We start from the raw sequence: 24218 nt of genomic DNA on the forward strand, positions 1-24218 counted from the left end.
CTAGACTCTTCAAAGAATTCAATGTCATAAAGAACAGGATTTGACAGTGGGACCATTTCAGACTGGGAAATAATAAAGGGACAAAACAGCTTAATGCAGTGGGTGATGGCTGCCTGGATCCTTGAATGAAATAAAACAAAATTACATCCAAAGTAAAATTTTGCAACAGTTGGGAAAATTTCAGTGCAGACTGTATGTTGTATGATGATATCATTTAGTTAATGGTATTTTAGTAATAGAACTGTGGATTTCATAGGGTATTATCTTTGTTCAGGCTATGCTGGAAAGAAATATTAAAGATAGGTACTAAACACCATCTCCTGCACACTCTGCTGCTCCATGTGCCTTTACACTTATCTTTAATATTTCCCTTCAACATAGCCATTGTTCAAAAGATGTCATATTTTGCTTTTCTTTTTAAAGAGTTACTTACTACTTTAGAAGAAAGTTTTTGTTGAATATTCTCATCCTTAGCATTTCCATTCTCATTTAGTTCTTGAAACCCATCTTCATCCTGAAATGTTTCACATTTTAAGTAAAAAGAGTTCAAGGAAAACTCCTAAAAAAACTTTTTATAATGCTTAGAAGTATTGAAAAATGAGGAAGTTATTTCTTGTATTCTACTACTGAATTATTCAAAGTCGGTCTTAAAGAGGAAATGTCATTTCTCACATGCTAAAACATAAACAATTTAATTATTCAAGGATGGGGGCGTATCCACACATGTCCATTTTTTGGATTTCTGCACCTACTATTTCATTTTTATTAATAATTCTACCTTCAGATGGGTGGGTAATTGAAAAGAAATTCAAACTGGGTTTTATCATATTCAGATAATTTGAAAAAGTGTTTAACAGACAGCTTCATGTAAACTTTATTAATATATTCCTTGTTCTGCATTACTCCACACGATTGTCAATAAGGTTAAAAACATCTTTTCCATTGAAATTAATTTATTAATATCTTCCTTTATCCTGAAAATTATACCTAATATCTTTAAATATAAGTATAGAACCAACAGTACAGTTGAGTACATGTACTACAATTGCCAGATCTGGATATATTGAAACTATTCTTGAAAGAATAATTGAGATATACTCTCAAGTCCTTTGGCTCAATTACTAAACTTATCTAACATATTACTGATTTTTTTTTTTTTTTGAGATGGAGTTTCACTATTGTTGCCCAGGATAGAGTGCAATGGCACAATCTCGGCTCACTGCAACCTCCACCTCCTGGGTTCAAGCAATTCTCCTGCCTCAGCCTCCCAATTAACTGGGATTACAGGGACCTGCCACCACGCCCAGTTAACTTTTTGTATTTTTAGTAGAGATGGGGTTTCACCACGTTGGCCAGTCTGGTCTCGAACTCCTGACCTCAAGTGATCCTGACCTCAGGTGATCCGCTTGGCCTCCCAAAGTGCTGGGATTACAGGCATTAGCCACCACGCCCAGCATATTATTGATTTCTGTCCTCTGACCTCAAGCAAGTTTTCCAGTTTAATCTCCATCTATTAACTCATTTAATAGAATTTATGATCCAACCAAAATGAGTTACTCAAATGAGTTACCGGAGATGTGTGGTGAAAAACATCTTGACACATACAAATTCTATTTGTTTTTTAAATTCATTTCAAATGTTACCTACCCTGCCACAAACCCAAAGTGACCTGTCTCTGCGCTCAACTCTAACCACACTCAACTAAGTATTAGGTGTGTATATGCCTATGTTCTCCTACTACACAGCAACTTTCCCAAAGATAGCAGGTCTATTCACCTTAATGTATCATTCAGAGCACCTTACTTACACTGCACACATATACTAGACCACCAGTAAGAATCTGTTAGATGAATAACAGTGCAATTAGGATATGAACTGTCTATCAGAGAAAGTAAAACATTTTTCTTCCTTCTCTAAAATTCTCCTGGCTGGCAGCACAACTTAACTAGACTGAACTACTCAAATCTGAAAAGCCTTTCAAATGGATTGAATAACAACAAAAATTAAGTGAAAAAGCTCCATACTAAATAAAGTCCACATGAAATCAAGTTCTACTTCTATACATTACCTCAAAATGATGAACACACAGGACAAAAATGTATAAAAATAAACACCAGTAAAATTAATGTTAGATGAAATATATATAACCAAGACAAAAATGAGTTAATACTTCTGAGTAATTTATAATTTAATACTAGAATCACATGTTAAGACATAAAAAGTACTCATAATGTTCACAATGTAACAAATTAATTTCTTAATGGGAACATTTCCTATAACAGCTTACAAATAGAGTTTGAAAAAAATACCTCAAAATATAAAGACTCAGAATTTGGATCGCTTCTATGGGATTGACTAGAGCTTAAATGCTTATTATCTGGTCTCTTTTGCAAATTCTGTCTTCTTTCTGAGGAAGTACTGTGTCCTCGGCATCTGAATCCAACCTAAGTAAACCCCAGAGGGGAAAAAAAATCTAATTATTTTTAAATAAATGTTTCACTCAAATATATAACATACTGGCAGAAAAGTACACACAAGTGTACAACTCAATAAATTTTCACCAAGTGCATCACTTATTTTAAAGATCAAGTTTCTGACAAGTAAGGTACTTATAAGAAAAATAGAAAAATGAGACAATTAATGCACATTGCTTTTTTCCCCTCGACATGAATATTTATTAGCAGCTTTATTCACAAAAGTGAAAACAGGAAACAAACCAGATGTTCTACAGTGGGTGAACAGTTAAACTAACTGTGGCATATCCAGATCATAGTATAGAAGTCTGTATCAACCACAAAAAGGAATAAACTACAGTATTGATAAACTCAACAACCAGAGAACCATGGAAGTGAAAAAGGCCAATCCCAAAAAGACTGTGTGAAGGCATACAAAATTATTGAAACAAAATTAGAAAGGGAGAATAGATCAGTGGATTCTAGTGGATAAGGAGCAGTTGGTATGGCTATGAAAGCCAACAGGAGGGTCCTTGTGATGATGGATCTGTTCTGCATCTTGACTGTATCGAGGCCAATATCTGGGTGTGATATTGCACTATAGTTTTGCAAGATGTTACCACAGGGGGGAAACTGCATATTACTTACTTATTTTTTTTAGAGACGTGATCTTGCTCTGTTGCCCAGGTTGGAGTGCAGTGGCTTGATCATAGCTCACTACAGCCTGAACACCTAGGCTCGAGTGATTCTCTTGCCTCAGCCTCCCAAGTAGCTGGGACTACAAGCACATGCCACCACACCCAGCTAATTGTTTTATTTGTATTTTTGTAGAGACAGGGGTCTCGCTATGTTGCCCAGGCTGGTCTCAAACTGCTGACTTCAAGCAATCTTCCCACCTTGGCCTCTCAAAGTACTGAGATTAAAGCATGAGTCACATGCCTGGCCTTTTACATTACTTTTTCAATTAGGATCTTACTCTGTCACCCAGGCAGGAGTGCAGCAGTGTGATCACAGCTCACTGCAGCCTCAACCTCCTGGGCACAAGTGATTCTTTCACCTCAGCCTCCCAAACAGCTAGGACCACAGGTGTGCACCACCACACCCAGCTAATTTTTTTTATTTTCTGTAGAAGCAGGGTCTACCTATATTGTCCAGGCTGGTCTGGAACTCCTGGGCTCAAGGGATCCTCCTGCCTCGCCTCCCAAAGTGCTGGGATTACAGGCATGATTCACCGTGCCCAGCTACTCTTTAATTTAACTACTGTAAGTCTTCTGATACTTGCAGTTTTTTTTTATAAAATCGATAAAACAATTAGGAGAATTATTTAATACAAATCTTGTTTCCAAGATTTAAGAGAATAAGCTTTTATTCAATCACATAAATTAGTATTATCATTGTATGTTATGGACTAAAATGTTTCTATCTCCTAAAATTCATGTATTAAAATCCCAATACTCCCTCCGCCCATGAGATGGTATATGAAAGTGTGGCCTTTGGGAGGTGATTAAGTTATGAGGGCAGAGCCATCACAAATAGGATTAGTGACCTCATATAAGAAACCCCAGAGACCTCCTTCACCCCTTCTACCACATAAGGACAAAGCTAGAAGACAGCCACCTATGAACCACGAAGCAGGCCCTTACCAGACATCGAATTTGCCAGTGCCTTGGACTTCCCACCCTCCAGAACTGAGAGAAATAAACTTCTGTTGTTTATAAGTCACTGAGTCTATAGCATTATCTTATAGCAGCCAAAACAGACCAAAAAATCCCATTAACGAATATGCAAAATGTTCAACTGTCATATGGGCAAGAAAAAAAACATTAAGCATTCTAAGACTCTTAAGACATTTCAAGTTACCTCTCTTAAGTACCAAATGCAGCTAACAGTAAATGCCCCTCTTAACCAGGACACTTAAAATATATGAAAAGTATAATCTTCAGTAACAGCTACTCCAAAATTCTAACAACTGTGAATTGGAAGCAGACCTGGAGAGAAGGTGCTGGTACACAGGCCTTGGATTCTGAAGTCAAACAGATGCACACAAAGACCTGGAACCACCTGAATTCTCACGCTTGCTGTTGTAAACCAGAATTAGTATATATGCATTAATGGTGTTACAAATGGTAAAGCAATTTCCTTTAAAAACAAACGCAACCTGATTCTTACACTTCGAGACATAAAGCACCAGGATTAAATTAAAACCCCCAAACTAATGGTCCCAACAAAGTTCATGTGAGCCAAATGTGCAAGTACTCCAATAAACTCATGAATGAATCAATAACCTCAAGACATCGAAATACTTTTTGTCAGCTCTTCTAAGAAAGAGTTTTGTTGATAGAAAGAGGGTATACTGAACAAAACAAAGCAGAAGCTACGGCTTTGAATATGTATTAAAATTCTTAAATGAGTAGCACAAAATTAATTTAAAAATTTTAAAGTTTTCATACCCCATTTACAATAAATAGGAAAAAAATTAGAAATTGCCACTAAGAATATGTACAAACTTATTTAAAGAAAACTTTACAACACTTTCATTTATTTGATTGATTGACTAACTGCTTACCTGAGACAGGGTCTCATTCTGTCGCCCAGGCTGGAGTGCAGTGGCGCCACCATAGCTCACTGTAACCTCAAACTCCTGGGCTCAAGCGCTCCTCCCACTTCAGCCTCCCAAGTAGCTAGAACTATGGGTGCATGCCACCATGCCTGCCTTACACCACTTCTAAAGAACACAAAAAAATGATTCAAGCCAGGTGCGGTGGCTCATGCGTGTAATCCCAGCACTTTGGGAGGCTGAAGCGGATGGATCGCTTGAGGTCAGGAGTTCGAGACCAGTCTGGCCAACATGGTCTCTACTGAAATACAAAAATTAGCCACGTGTGGTAGCAGGCACCTGTAATCTCAGCTACTTGGGAGGAGGCTGAGGCAGGAGAATCATTTGAACCCAGGAGGAGGAGGTTGCAGTGAGCTGAGATTGTGCCACTGTACTCCAGCCTGGGCAACAGAGCAAGACTCTGTCTCAAAAAAAAAAAAAAAAAAAAAAAGATTCAAAAATAGGAAGACATTCTGTTTTTGCATAGAAAGATGACACATCATAAAGGTAGCTGATTCTCTCTAAGTTTACAGATTAATTTAAACACCAATGGAACAGAATAGAAAGTCCAGAAATGGATTCCAATATATTTGGGAATTTAATAAGTGATAAAGGTAATTAAAGTCAGTGAAGAAGAGATCAACTTTTCAACAAATGGTGCTGGAAGATTTTAAAAAGTCACTTTGAAATTACAAAGTAGGATCATATCTCGCATCATATACCAAGAAAAACTCCAAATGGAATAAAGATTTAAATGTAAAAAGCAAGGCCATGAATACACTAGAGGAAAAAACAAGCAAATTCCTTTACAGCTTTAGAGTAGGGGCAAAGCTCTTCCAACTATGATTTAAAACCCGGGGCAAAGCTCTTCCAACTATGATTTAAAACCCTTTAGAAGCCATCAAAAAAAAAAGGACCAATAAAGTCAATTTATAAATATAAACTTCTTTATGTTATTTTAAAAATAAACTGTGCATGGCAATAATCATGATAATAATGAGCAAAGTAAAAAATAAAAAGGAAAACCTAGCAAAATATTTGCAACTTGTATTACATATTAAAGACTCCAAGTAACTTCAGGAATTTGATAAAAACTTGATCAAACTGATTTTAAAATGTACCCCAAAAAAGAAAGAAGTAGATCAAGATTCAAAAAATTAGCAAAGGATAGGACCAGGTAAGTTCACAGGAAAAGAAGTAAATACAAATGCTCCTTAAACACATGGAAGAATGATCAACTACATTAAAACATAATTTTTATCTAACTGGCATACACCCCAAATCCTGAAAACGCACTATATCTGAAGCCGTATGAAACTAGGCACTTTCCACATTGTTGTTGAGGATGCAAACTGATACAATCTGGTGATATTTACCAAAACAACAGATGAATTTACCTTCTGACTCAGCAGTCCCTAACTAGAAACTGATTCTATACATACACATTTCTAAATGACACAGCAGCATGTCTATAACAGCAACAGTTTGCAAACAACTCAAGTGTCCACTGGTAAGACTACAAAAATCAACAAGATTATATCCACACAATATTATGAGTTGTCTAAAAGGAAAAAGTGTGGAAGCCCTTTACGTAGTAATATGGAAATTATGAAAATGTCTCCAAGATACACTGTTAAGTGAGCAAAGCAGAGAACAGAGTAGATATGCTCTTTTATGTAAAGAAAGAACAAAAATAAGATATATACTTCTATTTACTTATAATGAAGTGAAAAAACTCTGGAAGAAATTACTCAAAGTGGGAGAGGTATGGGGGAGAGGAGAAGTCAAGGAGAAGCAGAGGTGAAATGAGACTTTTACATTGTATATAATCTTTTTTTAAAAATCTCTTTTACTTTTCAACCTATTCCATCAAATAAAGCCGTTTTAAAAGATTTCAAGTTTTTGGATTCTTTCCATCATTTAAAATTAGACCTATACCAGACTAAAGAAATGATCTATATTACCCAATATTAAAACACTGAGAAGGATGTTTAAAACTCCTGTAATTAAACAGCATGGTATAGGTACAAAAATATGATAAACTGAACAAAACAAGTAGCCCCAAAATAACATATAAGAAATCAGTAGGCTGGGTGCCATGGCTCACCCCTGTAATCCCAATACTTTGGGAGGCCGAGGTGGGTGGATCACGAGGTCAGGAGTTTGAGACCAGCCTGGCCAACATGGTGAAACCCTGTTTCTACTAAAAATACAAAAATTACCCAGACGTGGTGGCGGGCACCTGTAATCCCAGCTACTCAGGAGGCTGAGGCAGGACAATCACTTGAACCTGGGAGGGGGAGGTTGCAGTGAGCTAAGATTGTGCCACTGCATTCTAGCCTGGGCAACAAGAGCAAGACTCTGTCTTAAAAAAAAAAAAAAAAGAAAGAAAGAAAGAAATCAGCAAATCACTAAAATGGAAACACAAACCAGGGAAAGAATGTTAGGACAACTGGTTAACTACTTTGAAAATTTTGTTTTACCATGGATCAAAATAAATCTCAGATAAAAATGCCCTGAAATATAAAAAGTAGCAGAACATACAGGTCAATATTTATTTGATTGCTAAAAGATGTTTAGAGCCTAAAAACAATCAGAAATTGCAAACAGGGAAAAACATTTTGACTTAAAAAGATTCTGCATCTCAAAAATCAAACAAATCAAAAATCAAACAAATACACTTAAGTAAAGTACAAGGATAACAAAGCATCAGAAGTAGAAAGCAAATACATTGTCAAACATGTGGCTCCAGTTCTTTGGTGCCATATATATTTGCAAAGTTTTCTTTTTTGTTCTTTTAACATTCCTCATCAAGTTTTGAGAAAGAGATAAAATGTTTTTCATCTCAGTATTATTTCCCCTCTAGTGAGCTACTGATACCAAAACCAATAGTACTGAAACTGTAAACATGGGTAGGACTAGCAATTACAGTCTCAACAGAAAATTTCAGCCCGTATGTAAATATTAGGTAGAATTCATTTATCTAATCTACATAAATGATTCCCCTTTTAGCTCTTTTGTTTTTAATCAAATGAAGTTAGACTGCCTCACAAGCTTGCCATAAATGATTTATTTTTGCAATAACCACAAGGAAGAGTGAATTATTTTTTTTTTGACAGCCTAATTAATGTTAAGGTACATATAAAGTACAGGTTGAGTTATTCCTTATCTGAAATGCTTGGGACCAGAAGTGTTTTGAATTTCAGACTTTTTCAGATTCTGGAATATCTGCATATACATACTGAGGTATCTTGGGGATGGGATCCAAGACTAAACACGAAATTCACTTGTGTTTCACATACACCTTATACACATAGCCGGAAGGTAATTTCATACAGTATTTTAAATAACTGTGTGCATTAAACAAAGTTGTGTTAAGTACTTATGTGTAGAATTTTCTACTTGTGGCATCATGGCACTAAAGTTTCATATTTTTCAATTAAAAAATGGGCAAATGATTTGAACAGTCATTTCTCAAGAGAAGGCATACATGAAAAAATGCTCAGCATCACTAATCATCAGGGAAATGCATATCAAAACCATAATGAGGTATTTTCTCATCTCAGAATGTCTATTCTCAAAAAGACAAAAAAAAAAATGCTGGTATGGTGGTGAGGATGCAGAGAAAAGGAAACTCGTATACACATTGATCTTGGGAATGTAAATTAGTATGACCACTACAGAAAATAGTATAAAGTTTTCTCAAAAACTAAAAAAGAACTACCATATGATCCAGCAATCCCACTACTAGATCCAAAGAAAAGGCCATCAGTATGTTAAAGAGATATCTACCTCTCTTCTTTATTGCAGCATTATTCACAATAGCCAAGATATGAAATCAACTTAAGTGTCCATCAGCAGATGAATGGATGAAGAAATGTGGTATATATAAACAAGAGAATACTATTCAGCCATAAAAAGAACAAAATCCTGTCATTTACAGCAACATGGATGAGCCTAGAGGACAATATGTTAAGTGAAATAAGCAAGGCACAGAAAGATAAATAACACACGTTGTCACTCACATGTGGAAGCTAAAAAAGTTGATCTTACAAGTAGAGAGTAGAATAGTGCTTACTAGAGGCTGGGAAGGGTTGAGGGAGAGGGATAGGGAGAGGTTGGTCAACAAATGCAAAATTACAGTTACATAGAGGGAATAAATTCTAGTGTTCTATAGCCCCGGTAGAGTGACTACAGTTAACAATAATTTAATGTTTATTTTCAAATAGGGGACAGGATTCTGAATGTTCCCAAAACAAAGAAATGATCTATGTTTGAGATGATGGATATGTTAATCACCCTGATTTGATCATTACACATTATATACATATATCAATATATCACACTATACTTTATAACTATGTACAGTTATCATGTGTCGACTAGAAAGAAAAAAGTTTCAGATGCTCTAAAATCCCAATCCCAAATCCAAAATGCTCTAAAATCTGAAACTTTTTTCTTGGATGCTCAACCTGTATTTCATTCCAGGGAGGCAAAGGAACAGGCAAAGAGTTAGTATATTTAACCCATTAGTAACTTGCTCCTATTTAAGTTTATTCACAGATGAACATGTCCATATAGTCATATGATAGTTTTAATTCCTTAAATAGAGTTAAGGAATCCAAGAAGGCCATCTGAAAAATGAAAAGGAAAAATAATGACCATTAAACAACTCCCTGATTTTACAGCCAACCAAAGCAGGAAGATACAGTTATGGGTAGTTCATGGCAGTGCACAGCCTGCTCTACTGTACTGCAGTTACACCTTGTTCCTCTGGGCCTCAGGAAACTGCTCTGTCTGACTACCTCATGGCAAGCCATCACTATGGCACTGCCATTAGCACAAAAGGGTATTTACAGTCAAGTAAAGACACGTGGACAAGGCTACAATCCTTAAGATCAAAGAATCAATATTTAAAGCACAAAATGCTTTTGAATTTTTATGTGGGAAAAAGACATGGCAAATGAAACAGGATTAAAGGGCATCCTTTTTTAACATATAAAATATTTAAATATACAGAAATGTAGAAAAATGGTACCATATATACCCACTCAACACTTTGCCATTTTGTTTCATTATTTAAGTAAGTTTATTAGCTAAGCCATTTTAAAGTTACACATGATAGTTCACTTCCAAATCACTCAATGTGCATATCCACTACACCACTGTAACTAACAAATCTAAAATGACTCATCTCATACCTAATCAATTTTCTCCAACCTAATTCGAAATTACCTGTGAATTATTTCTTTGTTCAGTTTGCCTTCCACCTCTAGAAAATGTCTGATTTTTTTCCATCCAAGGTTTTTTCTGAGTTGCCTGGCAAGTTACATTGGACCAATTTACACCACCTATAACAAATGAAATTTTAAATTATAATTTACTTATAAAAGGTAGGAAAACCTAAATTGACCTGACTTCACATACTGAAATTCAGTCACTAGAAATGTAATAGTGAAAATTTTTCTATAAACCTTATTTTTTTTTTTTTGAGACAGAGTTTCACTCTTCTTGCCCAGGCTGGAGTGCAGTGGCGAGATCTTGGCTCACTGCAACCTCCGCCTCCCGGGTTCAAGTAATTTTCCTTCCTCAGCCTCCCAAGTAGCTGGGATTACAGGCGCTCACCACCACGTCCAGCTAACTTTTTTGTATTTTTAGTAGAGATTGGGTTTCATCATGTTGGCCAGGCTGGTCTTGAACTCCTGACCTCGTGATCCACCCACCTCGGCCTCCCAAAGTTCTGGGATTAGAGGCGTGAGCCACCTCACCCGGCCCTATAAACTTCTAAGCAGTACTACAGCTCTTAGTAATACAAGTGTCCTCTTACAGAATATCTCCAGCTGGCATTTTCTCAAGCTGATCAGCAAAACTGTACTTCCAAATTACCTTGAATCTCTGGAAGACTTCTAAGTTTTTTTTTGCAGTATCAGCAAGCCTCATGCTTAAAAGGAAAACTCTGATATGGATAAAAGTAGAAAGTATAGCAAAAACACAATGCAGAAAACAAGTACCTGCACACATAGATGATTCCACATGCTAAAAAAAGAAACAAAAAGACAATTATACTCTACTTGAGAACCAACATTATGTATTTTGCTAAATGTTTTATAATTTATCCTAGTGTGAAGCATGCATATCACAATATTATCATACTTCTTCATAAATGAATATTTTTATTAATAAAATACAAAATACATTTGTAACTATCCTATTACTACAGGAATTGCTAATGAAAACAGATACTTAAGCTTTAGCAGAGGATGCAAAATAATAATACTGATATCAATGACCAATAAAGAAATCAAGACGATGTCACATACATTCATGGTCCCAGAATCAGGATTTCTCAAAGCCCCTGCTGCAGGCTGGTTGTTGCTGTGTTTGGGACTGCAGTAACCACTATCACTGTCAATGTCGGCTTCACTAGCCCCCTGCTCACTAGAAGATTCAGCAGTAGGGTGGGATGCTCTTCTTCTCCTGCCCTTGGACTTCCAGAGCATTGTTGCAGTGGTCTCTGAGAGAGACTTGTTAGCGATATCTGATGGGAAATCTACAAAGGCAAGGAAAGTTTGACAATTCTCTGTGATGAACAAATTGATAAATTCTCATTAAATCATCATTAAGATTGTAAGAAAATAGATACCAAACTTCATAAATGAAGAAATAGGTGACAACTTTTTGAAAAGGTCATTAAAAGGTAAGATGTACCTGGTAAGTTGGTTCATAATGTTTTTTGTTTTTCTTGAGGCAAGGTCTCAGTCTGTTTCGCAGGCTGGAGGGCAGTGGCGCAATCTTGGCTCACTGCAACCTTTGCCTCCCAAGCTCAAGCAATCCTTCTACCTCAGCCTCCCAAGTAGCCGGGACTACAGGCACGCACCACCACCACACCGGGGTTATTTTTTGTAGAGACAGGGTTTCGCCATGTTGCCCAGGCTTGTCTCAAACTCCTGAGCTCAAGTGATCCACCCGACTTGACCTCCCAAAATGCTGGGATTACAGGCATGAGCTACCTCGCCCAGTCTATATGTTTTTATTATGAAAATAGAATAAAATATATCACTAAAATACTAAAACCACCATCAACCATTTAGGAAAGAGAACATCGTCAATCTTTTGAAGGTCACTGTGTGCTCCCCTCCACTACTATACCGTTTTCTTACCCAGAGCTTACCATCTATTCTGAATTCTGTGCATATCATTCCCTCACTTTTCTTTACACATTTGCCATGGATTTCTGTATTTCTAAAACCTAAATCATATAATTTTCCAGTTTCTAACTTTATTTTAAAACGCCACTTTATCCACGTGACTTCTAACCCCTGCCACACCTCAACACTGGTGCATGTGATTCATGCCTTTACATGAATATACCACAGTGTACTTATCCTTTGTACCACTGATGAGACACCTGAGTTGTTTTGGAGTTTTGCTACTAAGAACAATAGTACTGTTGACATTGATACACAGACACATGAACATGCATATATGCATATGTAAGTTTCTTTAAGGTAAATACTGCAAGAACTTAGGGGATGCACATATCCAACTTCACTTGATGCCAAATCATTTTCACAGGTACTTAATAGACAGTTACACTCCAACAGTAGTATATACCAATGATCCACATATTCATTAAATACTTTACATTATCATCCAGACTGTACCTAATCTGTTGGTTATAAAATGGTGGCTCATTGTGGGTTTTAATTTGTATGTACCTGCTTAATAATGAGGCTGATCTTTTTTTTTTTTACTTTTAGCCACAGTGTTTTCCCTTCTGAGAAATTTTTATTAACATTACTTTTGAATTATCTGACTTCTGCCATTTTTCAACTGAGTTGTATTTCTTACTTACTTCACAAATCATAACTGTACCAAGACAGTCCAACAAAAAACAAAAAACACGACTCTCTTTGAACAAATTACAAGTTTTCCTTTTTCCACATTTCTTCCGATTCATAATTTTTATACAACACTGATAAAATTTTGAGTTGTGCTCTGCTTAATATGACATCATGTTATGACAAGTCTTCATAATTATAAGATGACTCCATATTATTCCATTGAGTGGGTGTCCTGTACTTAGAGTAGTATCCAAGCAGGACTTGTTACCTGCTACTAGTGGACACTATGAAAGCTTCAGTACTTTTGCTGCACTGCTGCAATATGCATCTTTAATCAAATACCCCCTCTCTTTCTAGGGGGAGGCTCCATTTGGATACATTCATAGGAATGAGATGACTGCGTCCAAAGAAAAATTCCCATATTCCCGCAAAATTGTTTAGCCTGCTAGCACAGTGTTCCACGGGCCCCAAGGACAGGGTGGGATCATTCTCTTATTGATTCATATTAATTCTTTATATATCTCATGCTAATCCTTTGTCAGTTATATACATGGTAAAAGTCTTTTCCAAGTTGGGGATTATTCTTTCACTTACTTTTAATAAATAGAAATTCTTAATTTTAGAAATAGTTCCCTCCCTGCAGTCATAAAGTTATCTGCCTATATTTCTTCTACCATTGGGTTTCCCTAAGTCCTTAATCAATCTGAAATAGATTTGCATGGGGCATAAATCAGTAATGCTATCTCTGCCATCTTCCATATACATGTTTTCATACACATGTGGGGTCTGTTTCTGGGCTCTCTGTTTGTTCAACTTTTGTATACTGCATTGACAAAATAAACCTATAGGAATTAAGATGGCTTTACAAGTTTCCATATCTAGAGGAAAAGTTCTTTTCCAGGGATGTCTTGGGTCTTCTGAGACCACTATTCCTTTATTTTAGAATTAGTTTATCAAGTTTCCCCAAAATCACTTTGAACATGATATTTAGGTTTTTCTTAATGTCCCATAATAAAGACTTATCATTTTCTTTTTTTTTTTTTTTTTTTCCTTTTGAGACAGAGTCTTTCTCAGTTGCCAGGCTGGAGTGCAGTGATGCGATCTCGGCTCACTGCAACCTCCGCCTACCAGGTTCAAGTGATTCTCCTACCTCAGCCTCCCAGATAGCTAGACTACAGGCACGTGCCACCACACAGAGCTGATTTTTATATTTTTTAGCAGAGATGGGGTTTCACCATACTGGCCAGGGTAGTCTCGAACTCCAGACCTCAAGTGATCTGTCTGCCTCGGCCTCCCAGAATGCTGGGATTACAGGCATGAGCCACCGCGCTCAGCCTATTCTTACCATTTTCTGCCTATACATCCCATATGTCTTCTCTAAGATTTCTAGAAACTCTCTTTTTCAGTGTTATTGTTAATGACATCTTTTTTTTAAATTTTGTGGGTGGCAAACTGAAATGCAATTAACTTTTGTATATTATATTAGATCCAGCTATCTTATTATAAACTCTTATTAAATAATGAGCTTGTGTTCAAATGTAAAAAATCTGTTAGAAATGGAAAGACATTCCTAATAAACTATAATATTTAATTCTATCTCTGATTGATACCAATTAATCCTCAGAAATTAAAAACTTAACTGAAGAATAAAAATACTGACAGAATTAAAATCCTCGGATTTGAAAACTAAAAATAAAAATACTAATAGGATGTATAATATATAACATTCTATTCAAATTTCACCTTCATCTTTTCATTTTCTAATTCCTGTGCCTTAGAAAGAACGTCTTTGTGGTTAAAATAATAAGCAACGTAAAGAAGTAAGGATATTTTAAAGCCTTCCCAGGGTTAAAAGCACATAGAAATGGGTCACTACGACTAGAGACAACCAAACCAGAAAACTTCGTAATATATTACATTATGATTCTTTTCCATAGCCACTCCAAGTATTTGTCAGTCTGTTAATCTCAAAGCTTCATGCCTTTATGCTTTAACCACACAATGACTGTACTATCAACAAGACCTTTTAAACTGATTTTCAGATCCTTTCTCTGCTCCTAATGGATCTAAGCAACTGTAAAAAGATACACAGATCTCCAAAAGAAAGGGTATAATCTAAATGAAAAAAGTATAAGCCATCTTATTCATTTCAACTCAGACTTCATTTGAATGGAGGCTGTACAGAGATAAAAAAGCTAATTCTGCCTTTGAACAGATCTTGGCCTTGGATCACAAACAAAGATTTTTTACTAGTGTCAATAACTATGGGTGAGAGGAGATAAACATCTACTCAACAGATAGTTTCTGTACTGAGATCAAAGATACAAAGTGAAATTTCATAATATAAACTGTAAAAAATAGCACATTGTAAGAATACTAATTCTTGTCTATTACCAGGTGAAAGCTTTTTTATTTAATGCCTGTACAGTTCTCTAAAAATTTTTGACAAAATGATATTTGACTAGTTCAAAATTTGTACTTGTTTAACAGGATATACATGACATACATAGGTTTGGTTCAGATCTATGCTAAAATATGGCATAGAAAACTTCCTAAGTTCTTTCTACAAAGATATATAGGATATTAGGATGTTTTATAAAGGGCTTTAATCTAGTTATAAAAACATGTACAATTTTAATTTTAACCAAAATGAGTTCCTCAAATTTCTACAGTATCTGCAAAATTCCATCTCTGATTTCTGAACCGCTCCATTATTACAAATGGAAAGGACATCTTAAACCCGCCCAAAATTGTACATAAGGCCAGCAAGCAAATTGAAAGAACATTAAGGACATAGATTGCTTTATCCTTCCTAGAGAATTTCACAAAGTGGCAGGACAAATGAAAGGATGAAAGTCTACAATTCTGACAAGTGGTTCAGACCACAATTATAAAGTGAATGAATGAAAACAGATAAAAATCAGTGATGCACATGTAAGAACCCTCGCCTTACCAGTTTGCTGTGAAGCATCTACCAGAAGCACAATTTTTGATCGACTATCAGGACCTGCTGCATTTGTTTCTTTCTGAGTAGCTACATTTTTCACCAGCGGCCTTTTGCTTTTTATGTGCTGTTGTAAAAGCTGTTGCTGATTTAAAAAAAAAAAAAAACACAAAAAACACACAACTATTCAATGTACTAAACATTATAAAATACACATCTAAAATAAACATTATAAAATACACATCCTAAGTGTATGTTCAAAATTCGTGGCTTCCATGGGGAAATAGTACTAGGGTTTCATGAAATGCCTGCAGCAAAGCATACGAGGCTAAACAATGTATTATATACACATATATACACTTTTTCAAATAATAATTAACACAAGTATGATTAATAAATGAATTCATTTTTAACTGCTACTTGTACTTTTTATTTTCTCAGTCAAAAAAATAATTAATAGCAGGGGTATAATAATGTCATACAAGGGGTTGTAAATTTCTTTAAAAGGGTAGTAACCTATCCCAAAGTAAATTTTAGTTTCAGAAAAGCAATGACATGAAAAATGGTTTCTGCTTCAGAGTTCAAAACGAAAATATAAAAAAGCTGATCCTGGCAGGGCACAGTGGTTCACACCTATAATCCCAAACTCCTGGGCTCCTAGGCTGAAAGATCACTTGAGGTCAGGAGTTTGGGACCAGCCTGGGCAACACAGAGACCCCCAATCGCTACAAAACAAACAAACAAACAAACAAAAAAACAAAGGCATCGGTAGTCTTAGCTACCCAGGAAGCTAAGGCAGGAGGATCACTTGAGCCCAGGAGTTTGAGATTACAGTGAGCAATGATTGCTCTACTGTACTCCAGTCTGGCTGACAGAGACCGACCCTGTCAATCAATCAATCAATCAATCAATATTAATAAACTGATCTCTTCCTTTACTTTTAAAAATATAAGTATTCATCACTTAATAGCAACTTACACAATAGAACTCTGAATTCATTTAACTTCTTGAACGTCTGAAATTGAAGTGCTGGGAATGTATTCTAAGAAATCATGTTCCTTAAACATCTGTAAATTATACACTACTATCTTATTTCCAACACTTTTTTTTCATTCCGAGTTCCCGAAAAGATATTTCTTGACCAAGAAAGTTTCCATGAACAAAAACTAAAAGCTTTTTAAAGCAATCTCTGTTGCTTGTATTTCAATTTTTAGAAATTATACGAGGAGGCAGCAAAGACTTCACTGAAGAAGTTGGGCTAATGGAATCTAGGGAAAGCATCAACTCCTTGATGATATACTCGTAAGATATGTCTAAGATGTCCCTCTTCTATCAGCTCAAAAGTGCCGACTAGAAACACATTCTTTCTTCCCATTAGCTTTGACAATAAGGCTTCAACTGTAAAATAGCCTTTTAAGTTAAAAAGTTAACTAAAATTAAACCTTAATTCTCTTGTGATTCAAAGCCTTCATTTCTTTCTTTTTTTTTTTTTTTTACTTAGTCAAAAGGCTCGTACTGAGTAAGTGGTTTCACATATTTATCTTCCATTTTCTTCAGTCCTAGGAGACCCTTGTTCATATAAAAGTAAAGCACCTCTTAAATAACAAAGTGCTATTCCTACTAAAAATTCACAGAGTAGAAACAATAAAGTTGAAGCGATCTAATGAACCACAAATGTTCTTTTCCATAATGTCTCCAGCTAACTTTTGAAGATTGAAAGTATATCTTTTGGTTTTTTTTTTTTTTTTTTGAGACAGGGTGTCACTCTGTCACCTACGCTGGAGTGTAGTGGTGCTATCTCAGTTCACTGCAGTCTTGACCTCCTGGGCTCAAGCAATCTTCCCACCTCAGCCCCCAAGTAGCTGGAGCTACAGGCATGCACTAACATACCCAGCTAATTTTTGTATTTTTGGTAGAGATGGGGTTTCGTATGTTGCCCAGACTGGTCTCAAATTCTTGGGCTCAAGTGACTAGCCTGCCTCGGCCTCCCAAAGTGCTGGGATTATAGGTGTGGCCACTGCACCTGGCCCATTGAAATATCTTGAAGTGCATTAGCCATTCAACACAGCTAGCACAAGATCCACACTAATCACTTACAAATGTTAGTGTCGCCATGCAATTTTTATCACTAAATTTATTTGTAAATATTTCTGCCTTATGTTATGTAAAACTCTCTAAAGGAATGTGAAAATGATTATAAATCATATCACAATTAAGAATGAGGAACAAACAACACAAAGAAAATTATTTTAAGAATTACATACCCTTTACCATTTTACAATAGTGAACAATATGTTTTATAGTAAATTCAGCATTAATGGTCAATCAACCCAAGTAGCAAATTGCTTATACTAATATAAGTAATATCAAATTTAAAAGCCAATCAAGACCAGACACTTACTTTTGGGACCACTGATCCTCTGTTACTGTTTCTGCTTCGATGGCTGGACAATGGGAAGACCTGTCCAAGCTGACTTGGACGCTCAGTGCATTCTGTGGTGATAGCATTTACAGTATTTGCAGCCTGAAAGGTGTTGGAGTAAGGTGTAGGAAAAGGATGATAGAAACCCATAACCTGGGCACATGGTGCTGGCATCAGCTGATAATATGTATACTCTGTAGAAACAGGCGGCTGAGCAGATATAATGGGATAGGCAAAGTATGGTCCAGTAGGGTTTGGATTGGGCTGTTGCCATCGTATATCATTGTTATATAAAGGAAACTGTCTGCAAAACCAAATCAAAGAAGAACAAATCCATTGACAAGTCTAAAAATACCACTAAAGCAAAATCTCTTAACTTACACTAATAAAAGACAAAACAGAACAGTGGCTTCATGATAATTTTGGGAAAGGAGACAAAACTATCATCATCTTATAAATTTCTTTGCTATAGAGATCATTATGTACATGCAGTAACAATGTAAACAACAGTATAAACGAACCCAACCTGATGGTTTTACAGTATTCCACATACCACCATTGTCTGTAACTCTGCCTTCAAATTCCTCAAGACATTTCTGCCTAAAAGTTAAACACCTAGCTACTGTATCTACCAACAATGGCAGTCCAAAGTTCCCATTCAAGGTACACAACTGTGACAGCCTTCTGTAAAGAACAGAGTAAAGTGACCATTGTGTAAGGTGATCTTTACATAGGGTGATTTAATTCCTCATTTTCAGCTCAATCTCAGAGCCTCCTACTCCTCCTCTCATACTCCCCTAATCACTTGGCCAAGTCCAGCTCTTTTCCTGGCTCCCCTCCTGGCAATAGAAGCAGGCTCTGGGTCCAAGGGAAAGAAGAGAAGAGGCAAATCTGTCCACTGACATCTTCAGCAGTGGAGCTTCTTCTAATGCAGTTCATATAAAACACTAGCAAAATTCTTCCTGTCCCAGCAGCCCCCTCACCAAATCAATATGGGGTCCTAAGGACTAGGGAGTTGAAGCATAGGGCTTTTCCTCATTACTCCCATGACAAAGCAAAATAGTAAAATGTTCACGGCCATATTCCTAAAAATATTTTTTAAATAATCTGTTGGCTGGTTTACTCATGAATTCACAAAGATTATTTGGTAAACCAAGAAAATCAATTAAGTTTATCATACTGTATACTTGGCCATTTTTTCAAATAGAAAAATAGTATTATTAAATTTAGTTTCAAGAATCAGTTTGCACATTATCCAATATAGGCAAAGATATTTAATATCATGCTAACTTCAATTGAAAATGATTCCTTAGTTTCTACTATTTGTCTAACCCTCAAGACTCTTGATTAAGAGCCTCAGAATATTAACTTGAACACTTAATATTTGAGTAGTTGAATGGCCTTATATACCATACATCCATAATTTCTCAAAGAATGTGCACTGGCACACTAATGTGCAACAGTGGTTTATAGATGGGTGGAAATATTGATTGACTCAGCCCTCAGGAATGACAGAGCCTATAGCCAGTTAACAGCTGCCTCATCCATTTACAGTCCTAGAAAAATGAAATTTTATGTGTGACATAACTTGAAAAAGGCTGAAAGTACTTTTATACAGCAATAAAATAAACTATACCAATGAAGTGCTAATCACTCAGACAGTATAAGCAGGGTTAGAATGGCTATCACGACTATCATAAGTAACACCCTAACCACTAGGTTATACATGACCTAACTGCGGGCAATTTTGCTAAATCATCCTGTAACTATAGCACAGACACAAATTTAAACTAAAATCTGAGTCTAGAAATACTAATATATGCTAACCATGACAGCTTCAAAGTTAAGGACTACTGCTTGGTATTTTCTTTTACACCAGAGACTGTCTTGGCAACTATGAGATTAGATGTTCAATCTCAAAAAAAAAAAAGGTTTTTGTTCACCTCTGAATATTTTATTTCTCCCTTTGAGCTGACTTACTTCAAATAAATTTTAGTGACTTACTGAAGGAGACACAGCCTAAGAATTCAATTTTCTCTTAGAAAAAATGAGAAACTAATCCATATTAACAATTTCCAAATTTCAGTATCATTTTATTTACTCCTCTTAATAGAGAAATGGTTAAAGTCTAAAAGTTGCAAAAGAAAAATATTAAGTGCACTTTGCCAGCTTTTATAGCCACCCCCACAAAAAAGAAAATAAAAATAAACAAATTACCTATTGGACTGGTTTTCCTGCACAAATGGGTAACAAGTAATCAGGTAGCTGGGAATTGGAGTTGGTTCTACACCAGAAACACTTCCATTATCATTTGGGAGAGCCATAGGGATCATAAACGTATCAGGACTCTTCTTCTGGGGAATAAATGGCTCCACCTCAGCTGACAGCTTGACATTCTTCAAAGAGAAAGTCGAATACATTAATAACAAATGAGCAAGCAACTTCCTACAAATTCAAAATTTAACAACAGAAGAGTCAGTCCTTATAAACAGTAATTAGGTCTCTTCTCAGCATTCATAAAACATCCAAAAGGAAGAGCAATGTCAATTTTAAAATAACTGAATAATGATCAAGTTATTTAGACAAAGCCATCGAATAAGGAAAATAAACCAAATGTTACATTTCAATGTAATTAAAGCTGTTAAAACAATCAAGAGAACACAGAAGTTATACCTCAGGGTCTAAAAATAAAGTTGGTAGTAAGAGATGTAGCTCTTCAGACAAAACAATGTGTTTTTAACTCATTTTGTTGGGGGAAAAATTGAACAAAATTATGAAGGATAATTATTACTCTGTATTTGTTTGAATAGTCTTAAAAGTTGTCTATTTCTGTCCATTTCTGGAAATTAGATCAGTATCATTAAAAGAAAAAACGTCTAAGATGAAAAAATACTTAACAATAAGAAGAAAAAATCTGCACAGTTAAACTGAGGAAAATATGAGTACTTCAGTTTCCCAGTACACATGTGAGTAAACTAAAGTAATCCAAGATATGTAATCCATTTTAGTTTACTTTGTATCTTTTCTTACAAGAAATCTATAGAGATTTAAAAGACATTAAAAAAACCCTGTAGTATTTAGGGATGCACATATGGGCAACAAAACTATAAAGAAAAGTAAATAAAATCCATAAAAGTCAGGATAGGAATTATTCTTAGCAAAGAGAGTTGTGATTAAGAGGAATCTGGAGAGCTTCCAGGGTGCCTGGCAAAGTTCTATATCCTAACCAGGATAAAATTTACAAGGTGTTTGTCCTGTAACAATTCATCAAGCTGTACATTGGTTTTACGCAGTTTCTATATGTTATAGTTAACAACAAATTTAACATTTTAAATTATTTTTTGAAATCATTAAGTACATTCTGTAAAAAATCATATAAATATTATAATATCAAATGATATGAAACATGTTCTAATGAAACCAGTAAGTGAAATGCAAGCTAATGTTTTTAACTATTGTAAAAAATTACCTTAAAAGCCATGGTCCTAGCCAGAACTTTTCCCCAACAAACCCACTAGGGTGATATTTATTAGAGGCTCCCACCAAAACATAGTTCTAAGAATAAATTTCATGTTTCTCACAAAAGCAGCTAGTAAGGAATCCAAGTAAAAAATCTGAAGATGAGATATGCTCATTTGTTTCAGAAAAATTAAGTTCTCTAAAAAGTTCACTGTAAATATTTATAAATGCTTGTTAAAAGGGAAGGGGCGGGGATGGTAAAATCTGAACTGTCCAGCAGTATTAATTCAGTATCCTTCCTCCCTACCTGATTTGAGGTTTACATTTGTACTATTAACCAAATCAGAAGTAGATATACTATAATAATAATACAAATACTAGTGAACTGAAGTTGGTTTCTTAAAGATTAACATAAGAGGCAAAAATATCTTCAAACTCTAATGATACAAGCTAGTAATTTTCACTCTGTGATATTCATTAGAACCCAAACTCACTTATATAGGACACAATATATCAAAACAATAAATATTTCCCCAATTAGGAAAAAGAAAAGCCGACTTACAGCAATAATGCAAAGATAATGGAAGCTTGCTTTATACAGTTCACACATACATGCATAAGAAAAGAAACTGAAATCACGGCTTAACTGCACTAAAAATGTAATTTTTAGGATTTTTTTTTTTTTTTTTTTTTTTTTTAGACAGGGTCTCGCTCTGTCACGGGGTGGAGGTGGGGGTGAGGTGCAGTGGTGTCATCATGGCTCACTGAAGCCTCAATCTCCTGGACTCAAGCAATCCTCCCACCTCAGCCTCCCAAGTAGTTAGGACTACAGGTGCACATCACCATACCCAGCAAACTTTTTAATGTAGAGATGGGGTTTTGCCACGTTTCCCAGGCTGGTCTTGAACTCCTGGGCTCAAGTAATCCTCCCACCTCAGCCTCCCAAAGTGCTGGGATTATAGGCATGAGCCTGGCCAGGATTTCTTTTAAAAAACAAAAAGTTCTTTACGACATATGAGAACTCACTGAGCAGTTTTATAAATCTGAGCTAGTAGACATTCAGGGTTTTTTTCAGCAAGGTATATGGGTACATCAAATTATCAATCTTAACCATACTAATATAATCATAAATAAATAATTTTAAAATAACACTTTTTCTGACCTCTCCCCCCAAAACATATCAACTCATAAATTACTTTGGTAGCAATACATTCAAATTCTTGCTCAGGTCAAAAGTTGCAAACAATTTTTACACCCCACTTCATTTGTACTTTATAGAAAGTTTTATAAACTTAGGCAACCTACTGTTTAAAAGGTATTATGTATAATTCAAAACTAATGGCTGCACATATACACAGTATGTGCCTTTATTAAAGTTTGTATTGGTTTCTAAGTGCAATTCTAGTTATCAGAGTTCAACAATAAAACTCACAAACACTAAAATGATCCTTTGTTTTTAGCACACACAAAAAAGAGAGAGAGAAGCTGCTACAGTCAACAGCTGCACAAACAGAAGATGTCACTAGTAGGAACAGACTGGCAAACTTTGTCCTATAGCTACAACTCTGTATGGTTTCAAAAGCTGTTTATTGTGACTTTGGGGCCTTCAGTAATATACATCAAAATGCAGCATCTGTTGTTCTCAGGACTGAAAAGGAGTGTTATGATCCCAAACTATTCTTAAAAGTCCACATACTAAAGCCCATAAAATTAACATGTTAAATAAACAACAAATTCTGGCAGTGTTTCAATTATATTAGTATAGAAATAAAAAAAAAAAAAAGCCTTGCATAGTGAACAACAAAATGTATGAAAAAACTAGACTAGATACATTATAGAATGTTATTCCTCAGTTTGAATTTCTGTGTTTAGTCTCTCTATTTTTGCCAAGATCTATTTTTTAGGAATAAGAACTTTCATAGCAGAGAGTTGTCTTCATAAATGAAATAAATATGGAATAAATGTAAACTACACTTAACAAAGTCTAATCATTCTTGTATTATTTGCTTCACAAAAAAGCACAACCATCTACACAGCAAAACTATCTTCATCTTTCAGAAATTATTTCAGAATTTTCCAAATTAATGAAAAAAATCATAGTCCCAGAATCATCTTTGTAAAAATATTTAAGCAGTTTCATTTTGTGTACATTAAGGCAAATGTCTATAAACAAAATGCCTTTGATGTAAATAATCTAGAAAGCTCAAGACTCTGTCAGAGTATGAAACAAAAATGTTATTTAAAAGAGTTTATTAGACAAATGTATTCAGATCATTGAGAGCCTATATAATTCAACAAACGTGCATTTAGCATACATTCCGGAAAGAGCACTGTGCTGGACTGGGTTAGGGAAAATGGGCAAACATTACCACAAAGCACACGTCGGCAGAGAATGTACACTAAATTCCTCAGAGGTGGAACCTCCAGATGAATGCAAATAATTTTCCCAGATTAAGCAATAAAAAACTGACACCCACTTAAAATCAAAACTGAAGTTGGA

General features: G+C 35.4%; 1 protein-coding gene across 2 annotated transcripts in view; it reads right to left on the minus strand.

Moving 5' to 3' along the window:
- SECISBP2L (SECIS binding protein 2 like) overlaps positions 1–24218 on the minus strand; it is a 58061-nt gene that overhangs the window by 28722 nt on the left and 5121 nt on the right. Inside the window, exons 2-9 of one of the 2 annotated variants that reach the window (XM_004056157.5) lie at positions 20477–20655; positions 18239–18563; positions 15847–15982; positions 11370–11599; positions 11061–11085; positions 10285–10400; positions 2310–2444; positions 434–514 (exon numbers count right to left, since the gene is read on the minus strand). In XM_004056157.5, the coding sequence (XP_004056205.1) occupies positions 434–514; positions 2310–2444; positions 10285–10400; positions 11061–11085; positions 11370–11599; positions 15847–15982; positions 18239–18563; positions 20477–20655 (1227 nt within the window). The remainder of the gene's footprint in view (positions 1–433; positions 515–2309; positions 2445–10284; positions 10401–11060; positions 11086–11369; positions 11600–15846; positions 15983–18238; positions 18564–20476; positions 20656–24218) is intronic. The other variant, XM_004056158.5, reaches the window with a different exon arrangement.

This window comes from Gorilla gorilla, chromosome 16 (genome assembly GCF_029281585.2).
Source record: "Gorilla gorilla gorilla isolate KB3781 chromosome 16, NHGRI_mGorGor1-v2.1_pri, whole genome shotgun sequence".
Taxonomy (NCBI): Eukaryota; Metazoa; Chordata; class Mammalia; order Primates; family Hominidae; genus Gorilla; species Gorilla gorilla.